Source organism: Mesitornis unicolor, unplaced genomic scaffold, assembly GCF_000695765.1.
Source record: "Mesitornis unicolor isolate BGI_N332 unplaced genomic scaffold, ASM69576v1 scaffold7772, whole genome shotgun sequence".
Lineage (NCBI taxonomy): Eukaryota > Metazoa > Chordata > Aves > Mesitornithiformes > Mesitornithidae > Mesitornis > Mesitornis unicolor.
In genome coordinates, this window is record NW_010169788.1 from 48,610 (window position 1) to 61,451 (window position 12,842).

Here is a 12,842-nt window from a genome sequence, read left to right on the forward strand (position 1 = left end):
AAAATCTATATCTGATTGATTTTACTGTATGAGCTATAAAGGAAAGTCTAATAACATTATGGATTCAGAGCCATCAGTGTATTTTCTGTAAAGCCAAGTTTGGTTTCTTTTCTTTTGAAGAACATCTCAAAAATACATGTTTTTTGAAAAGTATGTACTATTTTCAGGCATGCATTGTTTAAAGAAGCAGCAAATGACTCATCAGCTTTTGAAATACACGTCTGCCTGATGATGCAATAACATGGGGTGCTTTTAGGAGAGCAGTTCAGTTAGACTAACGTGCCTGCTGAGGGATTGGTCCTCGTAGCAGACGTATCTGAACTTGTGGCCTGAGCCTCAGCTGGACATCTCAGTTGGTACTGTTACATCTTGCCAGCTCAGCCTACAGCTGGACAAGGTGTGTAAAGCATGATAGCATTTAAAACATGTTATTTTTTCTTACATTCCCAGTTAAAAGTTTTTGTTTAAAGACAGCAAAAACCACAGCATTGGGCCAGGGCCTGAAGAAGCACAAGTGGAAGTGAGCAGGTCAGCATCCTCTCTGAGGCTGAGTGAACTGAGAAAATAAGCCACAGAAAAAAGATAAAACAATTTCACATTTAACTTTAATCTTTGGCTTTAATAATAGTAATGTTAACCCTTGTTAAGATTACTTTAGTTTTTATAAAACAAAGCATACACTCTAACAGTGACTCTGAAATGAGGTCCTGGTATTGCAATGATCACTAATAGCATTGGTAGTTTTAAACCTGGTATTTGTATTTCTTGTTTCAGGGCATAAATTCATCATCTGTGAAAATTAGAAATGTTGATTATTGAGTGAAGGGGTGTGAAAGAAAAGCATTTCAGAGACTGTCAGTGAACGTCAAGTACTTGGAATCCTGACGAAAACCACAAAATAATTGTCTTGCTGTCTATATTCAGATCCTGAGGTGGATTCCATTTATCTCATTAGAATGGCTAGTCTCTTCCCAGTTTTGTGGGGAAAGTTGTCATGCAAAGATTGCTGTATTATATTTTAACCTGAATCATATTTTACAACAGTTTGAAAAGTCATCACTTAACACCATGCCCCTTACACACTGTATCACTGAAGAGCGAAAAACCGAAAAGCTTAAAATTTGTGACAGGAGTTACCGAGTGAATATTCACATCCAAGCAGAAGAGTGAAGCATGCTGACACTTTCATTTTTGCTCCTTATAGTGACACTGTGTGGATAAAGCCAGGAGTACACGTACAGAATAATGTCAGTGAAATCCTAGTTGAAATAGTAATGCCTGCAAGTTGTACCTACCTCTGTTTATTAAATGTCAACTAAAAAAATCCATGCTGAGTAGTTCGTTAAGCAGTTCATCAGAGGAGGTGCATGAGTGGATGCATTAGCACCCTGAGTATCTATGCCAGGTGTCCTGTACATTTGTGCTGGACATGAGAGGTTCAGAGAATGTGTTCCCACCCGTGCAGGCTCTCTGATGTCTCATAGGATATGACCTTCACCTATTTTGGGAGCCACTGTGAGCTGTCTTGCCTCTGGCCTGTCACATGCTTTCAGGAAGCATATAGACACTTGATTGCCTCTAGCATCTACACTCTCTGTCAAATCAGAGTGAAATCAGGCAGCAGGTTTTTGTTGAGGAGACAACACTCAGGCAGACGTGGGTACACGTACAGTGTAATCAAATAAGCTTTGTTTCCACAGAAAATCAGGCTAAAAACATAGATGCACAATTTGCTGCCCAACCATGCAGAGAGATATATGCCATCAGCTTCTATCTGCCCATTGACAGATAAATTAAATGGTCTTATTTAATTCATCAGTTGAGCTGGAGGCACTTAGCAGTATTTCTGTCCTCCTGTTTGCATCTTTTTTTTCAGTAGCCTTATCCATGTAGCCTTATCTCTCAGTAGCCTTAGCACTCCCACTCAGCAAGGGGTGCTGTCCCACACTGTCTAAGTTGCCCATGTGTGGGCAAGGTGAAAGCAAAGAGGTAAACAGGAGGTTCTCAGTGACCGCGGCTGGTGAGGAACCCTGTCAAATGTGCACCAAATTGAAAAAGGAAGGCCAGAAATAGGCAGTCTTGTATCAGATCTGCTCCCTGAATGCCCAGTCAACTCTTCTGTTTTCATGGCTGTACTTTCATGTCTGCTAGACCTTTTCTCCAACTTACAAACCACCAGCCAATCTCAGCCACATTTAACAAAGTTAAATGTTAAAGGATCTTACAAATTTTGTGAAAATAGGCAACTGGGTAAACGAGAGAGATCTTATTCATGATTTCACTGAAGGAAATGCTTCTGAATGTGTGCCTGACTAGATGGCAGGTTAGAGACATGGCGCATCAGGCTTTGCTCGCTCATGTGGTTGTGAGATGACTCTAGGGAAGCCTGAGCAGGAGTTGGGACATACCAGAGCTGTTAATTGCAGGGTGCTGTGCGCTGTACGTGGACCACTGCTCATCCTTGCAGTGGTCTGCAGGATCAAGCCCTTGATGGTGCAGGTGACCATCAAGCCCCCAAGATTTACTGGGTGATTCAGAAGCACAATATGCAGCTGCTCCCAGGTTCAAGTGCTTGGGCGGGAACCAGAGCGCATTGTGTCAGCCATGGAGGGGGTTTGGCAAGCTGCAGCCACGCTCCAGCTTTGCAGGAGCTGTCACAGCCAGACCTTGCCATGCCTGACTTGCCTGCTGGGCTCTCACACCACTCCGGTTTCACCCAGGAGAAAATTTTAGGTTTGGGACTGATAATTCTTGTCATTCAACATTTTGTAAAGGTCTTCATCGTAGCCTAGCTGTCCTCTTTTGCAATTTTTTTTCTCATATCATTGCAGCTTAAAATTAAAGGCCTATACCCTAGCAAACGTTCCTGCTGCTGAATAATCTGGGAGCTTTCCCTGGAAGTGATTACACCAGAGTATCTCAAAATCGTCTACTTTTACTTCAGCAACAGACACTTACTGTTAATTTTGAAGGGACAAGGGAAGATAAACTAATGTATGCCTAGCAGTTCTGATCAGAAAAACTAATTCTTTTCCTGCATAGCTGAGTTGCATGTGAAAGCAGACAGGTGGCTAAAACTTTTCTCAGAGTTAGCTGGATGGGAACAGACCTCTTTTGAGTTAAAGGGTGGAAATGTAATATTGTGCCTCGCATAAGGAAAGTTGTTCTATTTGCAGTACTGCAGAAAGAAGAAAAAAATGATAATTGAAGAAAAATTTTGATGATGTGGTTCTCTTAGTAAATTGGGAACAATGACCCTTGAAGGACCATAAAGAAAGTGAATGTCAAGATAATTTATTATTGTTACATTATCTACCTCATTTTTCACTTTGTCTTACCGAGTTGTTACATCCCTTACAAGGTAAAGCCCCAAACATTAATGAGCACCTTTTTATCTTTCATGGGTGTGAAAAAGCAACAAACAGCTTTGAAAAGGGATATTTTCTGTCAGATTTATGTGTGCTTAATTGTTTTGACACCAGAAAATGAAGTATTCAGTTGAGGTTGAGCAAAGCAGCCACAGTCTCTGGGATAGCTGGAAACATGTGAAGCTCCTGGACGCATCTCTCTGAAGTAGTGCTTGAAGAAGCCACTATCTTAATTCAGAAAGTCAGCTGGAGAAAGAAAAAACCATGTTTGATGTGGCTAATTGGCTTGCTGTTGGCTTGTTTTGCTTTGTTCTGCCCTGTCCTCCAGGAGGGCCAGTTTCTACGCCTGTCGCCTTGACAAGAACCTGTATGTAATCGGTGGAAGAAATGAGACTGGCTACTTGTCCAGCGTGGAGTGCTACAATCTGGAGACAAACGAGTGGCGTTACGTGTCTTCGTTACCGCAGCCTTTGGCAGCCCATGCGGGAGCTGTTCACAATGGCAAGATATATATTTCAGGCCAGTATCTTTTATAATACCTGCTATATGACAAAAAAAACCAAACCAGAACAACAGCAACAAAACCCAGAACCTAGTATCATAGAGCTAAATTCATGCTGCAGCACAATGTCTTTATTTGCATTAAATAACAGAAGTACATTTACTTTGCAGGAGGTGTTCACAATGGAGAATATGTCCCCTGGCTGTACTGCTATGACCCTGTGATGGATGTCTGGGCCCGAAAACAGGACATGAACACAAAGCGAGCAATCCACACTTTGGCTGTAATGAATGATCGACTGTATGCAATTGGAGGAAACCATTTGAAAGGTCACATTTTTAATAACGAAAAAGTGTTTCAGTGTCCCGTGTCTCCTGATAAAGTATATTTTTGTTAGACAGTCATTGTTAAATACATTAAAAACCAGGCAACACAATTTAACAGGACACTTGAGCCAGCAATTTTAAAAACATTTTATGCAAATTATTTTAAAATTATAACAGTACATTAAATATATGAGTAATGAATGCTTTAGATAATAAAAATGGGAGCTTCCATTACTCAAAGGCATGGACAATTTGTCATTACCAAGAATTCAATGAAACAAACAGATTATTCTTTGACCCGAAAGTACCAGCAATATTTTCCTCTGTAAATCATTTTCCAAAATGTGCAGTTAGAGAAAGAGCTTTATTCAGAACAACACACAAAAACAAGCTCCTGATTTAATGAAGAAAAAAAACCTCCAGCCATTAAATATTAGGACCAGGCTCTTTAGATCCCTTTGTAGTATTAAATGTAGCTTGTTAATTATGATTCTTTTTAGAGGTCTCGTTTTTGTCTTTTGAAAAGGTCTCATATTAAAATAACACTGCTCAGGCATTTGGTATTTTTGTCTTAATACCTACATGCCGTTGCTGTTACTGCTAAAGAGATTCTGCTTAATCCAGCCACTTAGACAAAAAGCACAGCTCCTGCTCCTTGGTCCCCTGACAATATTTGACAGTTTAGATTTTCTCTTTTTTTTTTCTTTCTCCTTTCATGCTTTAAAAAAAAGCCTCGCAACAATGAAAGGGCAAATTGTAATGCAAAAAATAAAGAAGTTATGTGAACCACCAGTAACACCAGGCTGTGTGCCTGGATGATTCTGGTACCTTAGTCCCTTTGAGGCTCTGAAACCACACGTTGTTTTTGAAGATCTGAGTGCCTGCATGTAGGGGACAAAGTCTCAGATGTAAATTTTCCTTGGTAAATAGCACTGATGCATAAAGCCCTCTAGCCAGGCACAGGGCTGCTGTGCCTCCACTTCCCACCCCAGTTGTGATGGCTCTTCCTGGACTGGACCTTACAGGGTCCAGCAAATTTTGTAGAGGTTCCCAAGCTCCACAGTGTTGGCTTTTTCTCCTACTAAAGGGAAAGTTAACATGTCACAGCCCTCCTATAGCCAAAGCAGATGCTTTGGTTTGCATAGGCTTGACTTGTTTCCATCCTGCCTTCTCCTTTCTTCACCCAGTCTCACCTACCATCCTCTGGGAAAGAAGGACCTTCTAATAAGCATTGGATTTTTGCCTCTCCAACTGTTGCCCTAGATGCCTTTGTTATTTATGACTTGCTCATGTTGTGAGAGGTATTTAACACCCAGGCTTCAGGAAAGCTGCCTGCTGTCTGGAAGAAGGGCATTTTGGAAAACTGGTTTCTTCTGTACAGTGAAAACAAATGAGGAACTGCAAGGAAAGGGAGGAGAGAGAGGACTGAAATGCAGATGAAATGCTACAAATTCTCCAACGGGGTGGGAATAGCAGAGCTCCATGGCAAAGCCCTCCTTTGGGAAGCTGGATCTGTATGCCAGTGTCAGCAGTGCATTTACCACATCAGAGCTAGTCGAGTGCATACTGCAGTTTATTACAGAACTTTTGACAGATTCTGGGCACACTGCAGTGGCCTTTCTATAGCCCTTTGAAAACTTTACAGCAACAAAAAATTATTTCATCACAGCTGTTCATTCCTGACATAAATAATACTTGTACAGGCAGGCACCATCATTGTGAAGTACCAATATCACCAAATGCCCTTTCCCAGAAAAATCTAACTTCTCTTTTCTGTCATACCTTGATGGAGAAGACAGTAGTGTCAAGTAAAGCTTCCCAGCATATTAAGAAAGCCATAATTTTATTGTGGTGCTCTGATAAAGAAGGCAGTTTGAGATAGGGAAATGTCTAAATATTGGAGCAGGAAACAGGACTCGTGGGTTTTTTGTCTGTGTTCAGCTCACTTAATCAATGCTAAACATCACTGCATGAGAGTCTTGAGCTGAGACCTGTCTGCCCTTTGGAAATGACAAAGCAGCAGTCACATGGAGCCTTTTTTGGTCTGTGAAGGAAGGATGGGGCCGCCAGGTTTTTTTGGTCACATTTTCTGTCAACTTAAAGACTTTGTCACATTACAACTAGCTTGTAATGCTTAGGGTACACCTTAAACCAGCTTGAAAATTGAAGCTGGTCCTGAACATCACATCGATCATGATGATGCCAGTGGTATCAGTTGTTTAAGATCTACCTTGACTTGTTAGGCATTGATTTCTGAGCGAGATTTAATCTGTTGACTTTTGCATAGATTAGGTTGGCTGGTGTTTGAGAATGACTGCCAGGACAGTTTTCGTACATGTTCAAACTCACATTAACACTGATAGATGAGGAGGGTTATTGCTTGAATCTGCGTGCATCATTGATAGGTTATTACTGAGTGTTACTTTCTGATCTGTTCAGGTTTTATGTGTACTTGTGATTTGTAGAAGACTTAGAACAAAGATGAAAGCTTTCAGAGCATTTATTTGAACTGAAATAATGAGACATGAACATTACAGAATATGGCTTAAGTGTATATGGTAATATTTTCTAGCAGAAATTTTAACAATGTTATAATTGCAATAATATAGTCGTAACTGTAATTTAATAAATTTAACAGTGAAACAAATAATAAACCAGTATGCCATTACACACACTCTCTTTTCTTAATGCCCTCCTCCAGGTTTCTCCCATCTCGACGTAATGCTTGTGGAATGCTATGATCCAAAAGGCGACCAGTGGAATATCCTCCAGACTCCTATTTTGGAGGGTCGCAGTGGCCCTGGGTGTGCAGTCCTTGATGACAGTATTTACCTTGTAGGAGGCTACAGCTGGAGTATGGTGTGTACCTGCTTTCTACAGTCACCCTTCCACTCCTTCTGAGCTCTTGCAGCCAGTCTGTATATTACCCAGATGGGATGGAGAGAGAAGATAAGGGATGAAGAGCTGTAGGGGCAGGGTTTGGTTTGGTTTTCAACTTGTGGAGAACATGGAGTACTTTTTCACCTTTCTGTGTTTCTGTTTAGATGGGTTATTATCAGATTGTATTCACTGATATGGAGTAATATAAAAATCAGATGCAATTTGTCAAAAGTGACTTACAAGACTCTATGCCTATAGCTCTGCTTATAAGGTGCTTGTGAAGGAGCCTGATTTGCAGAGGCTGGGCGCTCAGCCCATATGAAAACCAGATCTCTTGAAATGCTCTTAAATTGGGGCCCAAAACCACGAGTCACTTTTGAAAGCGGCTTTTCATCTTTAAAAATGATGTGTGACTTGGGTTTACTTAGGCCACATTTAATATAACTTTTTGTTCTATTACAGGGAGCCTACAAATCTTCTACTATTTGCTATAGTCCTGAGAAGGGGACTTGGACAGAACTAGAAGGAGATGTTGCTGAGCCACTTGCAGGACCTGCTTGCTCGACTGTCATATTGCCAGCCTGCGTACCGTACAACAAATGATAGTCAAGGAGCACTGACATGAACACTGATTGCATCTGGGGAAATAATGACGGGTGACGTAAATATTTTATTAGAACAGGATTCCTGTTAAAACAAAGCTACCATAATTGACCCCTTATTCCATGTTTATGCTTTAGGAGCAAGCTAAAAGAAAGCGAAAACCAAGTGTTGTCCCATCTCAGATAGGTGCCGGTTTCTTATGAAGTAGCTAAAACACACCGAACATTACACACTGACAGACTGCCATTTCAGACTGATTTTAACTTTTTTCCTGCTGCAGAGTTGTTCCTCACGTCAAATTTAACTTTAAAAAAAATGAAGGCTAAATGTTCAAATACAGCCTGAAGAGAAAAGATCAGTATTGTGCATTGTATCTACCTGCATGTGATCTGTGTTGAAGTCATGAGGATGTTGTTTTCATGAATGCTTCAGAATTCAGATAGTGAAAAGCTCACACTGCATTGCAGAATTGTCTCCTCCTCTGTAATCCTAACCTACAGCTACTTCACATGCTCTGCAAGCAACACAGCATCAGAAGATTATAAAAGGTAAAGAAATATCGTTCAGATTTTGCACGACTTGGCATCTAATACGCTCTGCCTTCTAAGTCCCCATGTGTAAGTGCAGCGGAAAGCAGAATACAATGAAAGCCATGCTTTGCAGAGCACTTCCTGCAATAGCAGCTTAGGGATTAGGATCAAATTCTTCTAATCACACTTGTGTAAAGTCAGAGTCATTTCACTGAAGTCACGTGGAATGACTGTTTTTACATTAATATTACAGAAATTTGATCCTACACCTTGAATTCTGGGTTCGTAAAGTTATTTCTATGGCCACTTAACGAAGCACCAGAATCCTTAATTTCCAGTCACCTGTTAGGATCATCCACACTAGTTGCTTCCAATGACAAGAAGACTGCATTTAACTATAAACGTATTACTTTGGACTCTTAAATTATTATGCATAATTTTGGAGAGACACTGGTAAGTAGTTAAAAAGAAAGTTGATCCTAAAATGTACTCTGAAAGATCTTTACTATGGATTCAAAGTAGTAGGAGGCTAGACTTTCCACTGCCTTATAGTCTGTGTAATTATTTACACATTGCAATGGGAGTTCAGAATGCTACCACATGGGACCAGTAGCATTTAGGACTCACTTCATATAAACGCATAGTTGCCTGCACAAATCAGACTGTCCATGCTTTAAGATTATGTCTTTCTGTCCTGACTTTGCAAAAGCAGTGACAAAGTCTGAGCCTGATTCTTAACCACCTCGCAGCTAACATAATCATCTACACCTCAGCATAAGCATATGCATAATTGTTCCATTTACTGGTGCTGCATCCGTTACCCTCAGGACTGTCCTCTTCGCTGGTACAAACTGACATTGCTCCATTGAAGCCAATGGATGTACTTTGATTTATGTCAGCTAAGAATATGGCCTTTAATTTGCCTACTTGTAACTGCCTGCACCAGATAAAAGGCAAAGGAGACTCAGACCCTGCATTTTCAGGCCTGCACATATTTTTCACGATAGAACTTAATGCATTAAGCAAGGAGCAGGCAATCACTAGAGGTTGGTTTCTGCTGCAAAGGCAATAGATGGGAGGAAGAATTCATTATTTGCTTTGCAAAATAGAAAGAGGCCAAATGTACACAGAAACTACACTATATATTGATGCTTGAGAGCAATATAAATAATGGAGAGCAAATACCATGGGACTGTTTCTCTCTGGCATCAGTCCAGTTTTATTGCAGTGCAACTCCCTTGCTTGCAGCAGAATTACACAGTTGTAAAATAGGAGTAATGCAGTAAAGATCCATACCATACAAATGCAATAACCCAGTTGATGAGGTAGCTGCACGCCTGGAAAAAAATTGTTTAAACAAAATAATTTTCTGAAGATGCTAATATTTGAATGTGCCGTTGGGGAGTTTTCCAGTGAGCATCACTACGGAACTCATAAAGGTGGAGTGTATATCCTGAAATCTCGATCCATTTCTACTATATAGTGCAATCTTAGTTGGTTTTCTATTTATTTATATTGTTCAGATCCAAGGGATCCCTTGTAAAATATATTTGGTGCAATCATGACTTTTTTTTTCCTTTCCTGTTGAAAGTATATAAATATAAATATATATAAAACTGTTAAGATACTAAATGAGGAACCCTTGAATGACATTTAAGATCAGGATAAGGTCTGCCATTAAGCACTGACTGTCACCTGTCTCTACTGAAATGTACCATTTTTAAAGGATATTTGTTGTCCTTTTAAGTGGTCCTTTTTTTTTACCAAGATAATTTAAAGATTTATGAGGACTGTATGTAAATCTTTCTATCTTTCAGGAGGGCATGACCAAGGAAAGTGCTAACTGAATAAGTCACACAAAGAATGTAAATTTTGTACTATACTAGACTGTGTAAATGAAGCTTGCTTGTGGGGGGGGAAACTTTAAATAAAACTTTATGTACTAATTCAGCTGTCTGCCATATTCCTACTTACAAAGTGTATGTATAAATAATATCTACATTAAATTCTTTGGAACTTTTTTTATCATGTAGATGCGTAAACTTCTTTTATTTTGTGGCCGTACATAACAGCCTCATTGTTCACTACTCGGTATCACTGCTCAGTGTTTGCAAACAAAATGCTCACAAAGAATGTCGTGAGTCAGAGTCTTCCCCTGTACCTGGCCTGTGCTGCCAGCAGGAAAAGCCCCACCTGTGTCCCTGCCGGTGGGGTCAGACCTCAGAAGCCCACAGATAGGATCAGACACCTGTGAAACACTTTGCGGTACTCGTCCCACTCTGCTGTCCCACTGTAAGATAAGTGAAAAGGACACTACTCTGTTAAACACAGTCTTGTTTTGGAGAAGTGAATTCTAATTGTGGCAATTTCTTCCCTCTCCAAAATGTCCCTCCTGTGGTGATTGATCCTTCTACCTCTGGGTGTTTCTGTTCTTGGAGGGGAAGTCCTGGCACAAGTGAGCAGTGTATGGGTTGAGACAAGGGGTATTGCCCGGCTGAGAAGACAAGGTAGCAGCAGGGGTTTTACCAGGAAGCAGGATTGTTATCAACACCAGTACTATAATATACATTATTTATTCGTGCCTACCAACCTTTGTCATGGACCAGGACCTTCCTACGCAAAGCGAGTGGGTGCACTGAGCAAGCAAAAAGGCAGTCCCTTACCCCCATGCTAATAGCAAGCATGAGCTGTGCTAGGGGGTGGCTGAGGGTGTAATAAGAGTCCAGGCTAATGAGAGAGGATCAGTCCTGTTCAAATCTTTTATGAGGAAGAGAAGGGCAAGCCAGCAGCAACTACAGTAATATAACACAATGAGTAGGACTCATCACTGAGCTTATTTCAGAAGAGAAAGGAAGGAAGAGAGATTTGTGCATATTTTTTAAAGTAATGCAGGAAAAGGAGGAAGAAGAGGAGCTGGAAGCAGTGGGCAGATGTATGATTTAGAAAGGAAGGGAATGAAGCAAAAAAAGAAGGAGTAAGAATGAAAAGAAAAACAAAAACAAACAAAAAACCAAAAAAAAACCCAAAAAAAACCACAACGAGAGCCTGCAAGAAGAGAATGTGGGAAATTCTTGTGGATCAAGGGCACAGAGAAAGTAAGGGCCGGAGTAACGAGGAAGGCAAAGATGGTTTCTGAGCACACATCAGAGCAAGACTGGAAAGATGAGAGGAGAGGTGACATGAAGAGCGGAAGAGAAATAGGAGAAAATGCAATAAAATAGGACATGAAATAAACATGAAACTAAATAAGCAGTTGGTGATGGTACTGCTCCTATTTTCTTCAACTATTTGTTTATAGTGGTCTAGCTGTCAAGCAAAAGGATCAAACCAGGAGAGTACTTGGGTGTCTCAGTATTCAAGCTTTCAATGCATGCGTAAGATGCCCAATGGCACCTCTCTGCAGTGCCTGGGCTGCAGCAAGCACCCAACTACAGCCAGCACCTGTGGCAAGGGAGGAGAGCTGCCACTGGTGGTGAGAAGCTCAAGGAGAGCAGAAGTGTGGCAAGTCCCAGTCCCCATTTGGGCTGGAGGGTCTTTTCCATTTCTGATTCACAGATGAGAGTCGTCTTTGGGAGTTGGACCCTTGGAGAGTTCCTCCAGTCTCCTTCTCCTCTGCTGTCTCTTTTGCCAAACGTTTATCTTCTTCTCCTCCTCAGCATGACAAACTTTCCAAGTATTTTAGTGGAGCTGGACCTGGAACAGAGCAGACCTGTGAGCAGAGCTATTTCCTGTCCCTGAGCTGTGGTCCCATCCACTGCCTGAGAAGGGTGAGAAGGCTGGGTTGCTGCTGACTTGCAACCCAGACGCGTAGCCTTAAGTAGGGCAAATCTGGTGGTTTAGAAAGATACATTGTATTCAGAGGTACTGTGCACCCACCTCCCAAAAGGGGGCATTGCCTTCCTTCACTTGTTTGTCCCCCTTCCCACTTTTAATACAATTATTTACTGTGCTAGCTGCATCTGTGAGCCAACTTCTGAGAAAAATCTGTGCCAAAGCTCATTATATATACCACTTTAGATTGTATTATAATCACTTGCCAATACAGTACTCTAGTTCTATTGCTTTTGAGGGACAGACCAACTTTCAGCTTGCAATTTAAATGGTGCTTTCTGGGTACAGACAAAGGAGACAGAAATGCCAAACAGTGCTAAAGAGGGCAAGACAGTAATTGCAAACATAGACACTCCTGGGCAGTTTTAAGATACACATTCTCATTTCTGTTGTTAGTCCATCAGCAGAAAACAGTCAGTGCTTCAGCTTCTTGGGTCCAGACCAAGGAAGCAGCGATGGCAGTGCTGGAGGTCGGAGTGATAGCGGGAAGGGAAAGTACACTAATGAATTCTGGAGGGCTTGTAATACCGTAAAAGATTCAGCTAATCTGCAGCATAGATGTTGATCAGCGAAACTGAACCTAACTCTCTGGACCTTGTCAGATGTATTCTGTGCATGTCAGTGTTCCACACCAATTACAGATTTTAGAAGATGCTCTCATGCAAAACTATGTGTCCTAATATATAAACCAGCTCAGATGTAACTAAAATTAAAATCTGACTGTGGCAAATCTCTGTGATCCTGATATATGAAAATCCAAATAAATTATTTGTTCCCAGAAATGAAAAATAACTTCAGCAGG

The 12,842-nt window shown here is 41.0% G+C and overlaps 1 protein-coding gene across 1 annotated transcript in view; it reads left to right on the forward strand.

Moving 5' to 3' along the window:
- Positions 1 to 8,632, forward strand: part of KLHL14 (kelch-like family member 14) — a 42,631-nt gene extending 33,999 nt beyond the window's left edge. The window contains exons 4-7 of the mRNA XM_010179469.1: positions 3,697 to 3,887; positions 4,041 to 4,199; positions 6,898 to 7,055; positions 7,539 to 8,632. Coding sequence (XP_010177771.1) covers positions 3,697 to 3,887; positions 4,041 to 4,199; positions 6,898 to 7,055; positions 7,539 to 7,679 — 649 coding nt within the window. The 3' untranslated portion in view covers positions 7,680 to 8,632. The remainder of the gene's footprint in view (positions 1 to 3,696; positions 3,888 to 4,040; positions 4,200 to 6,897; positions 7,056 to 7,538) is intronic.
- Positions 8,633 to 12,842: the final 4,210 nt, after the last annotated feature.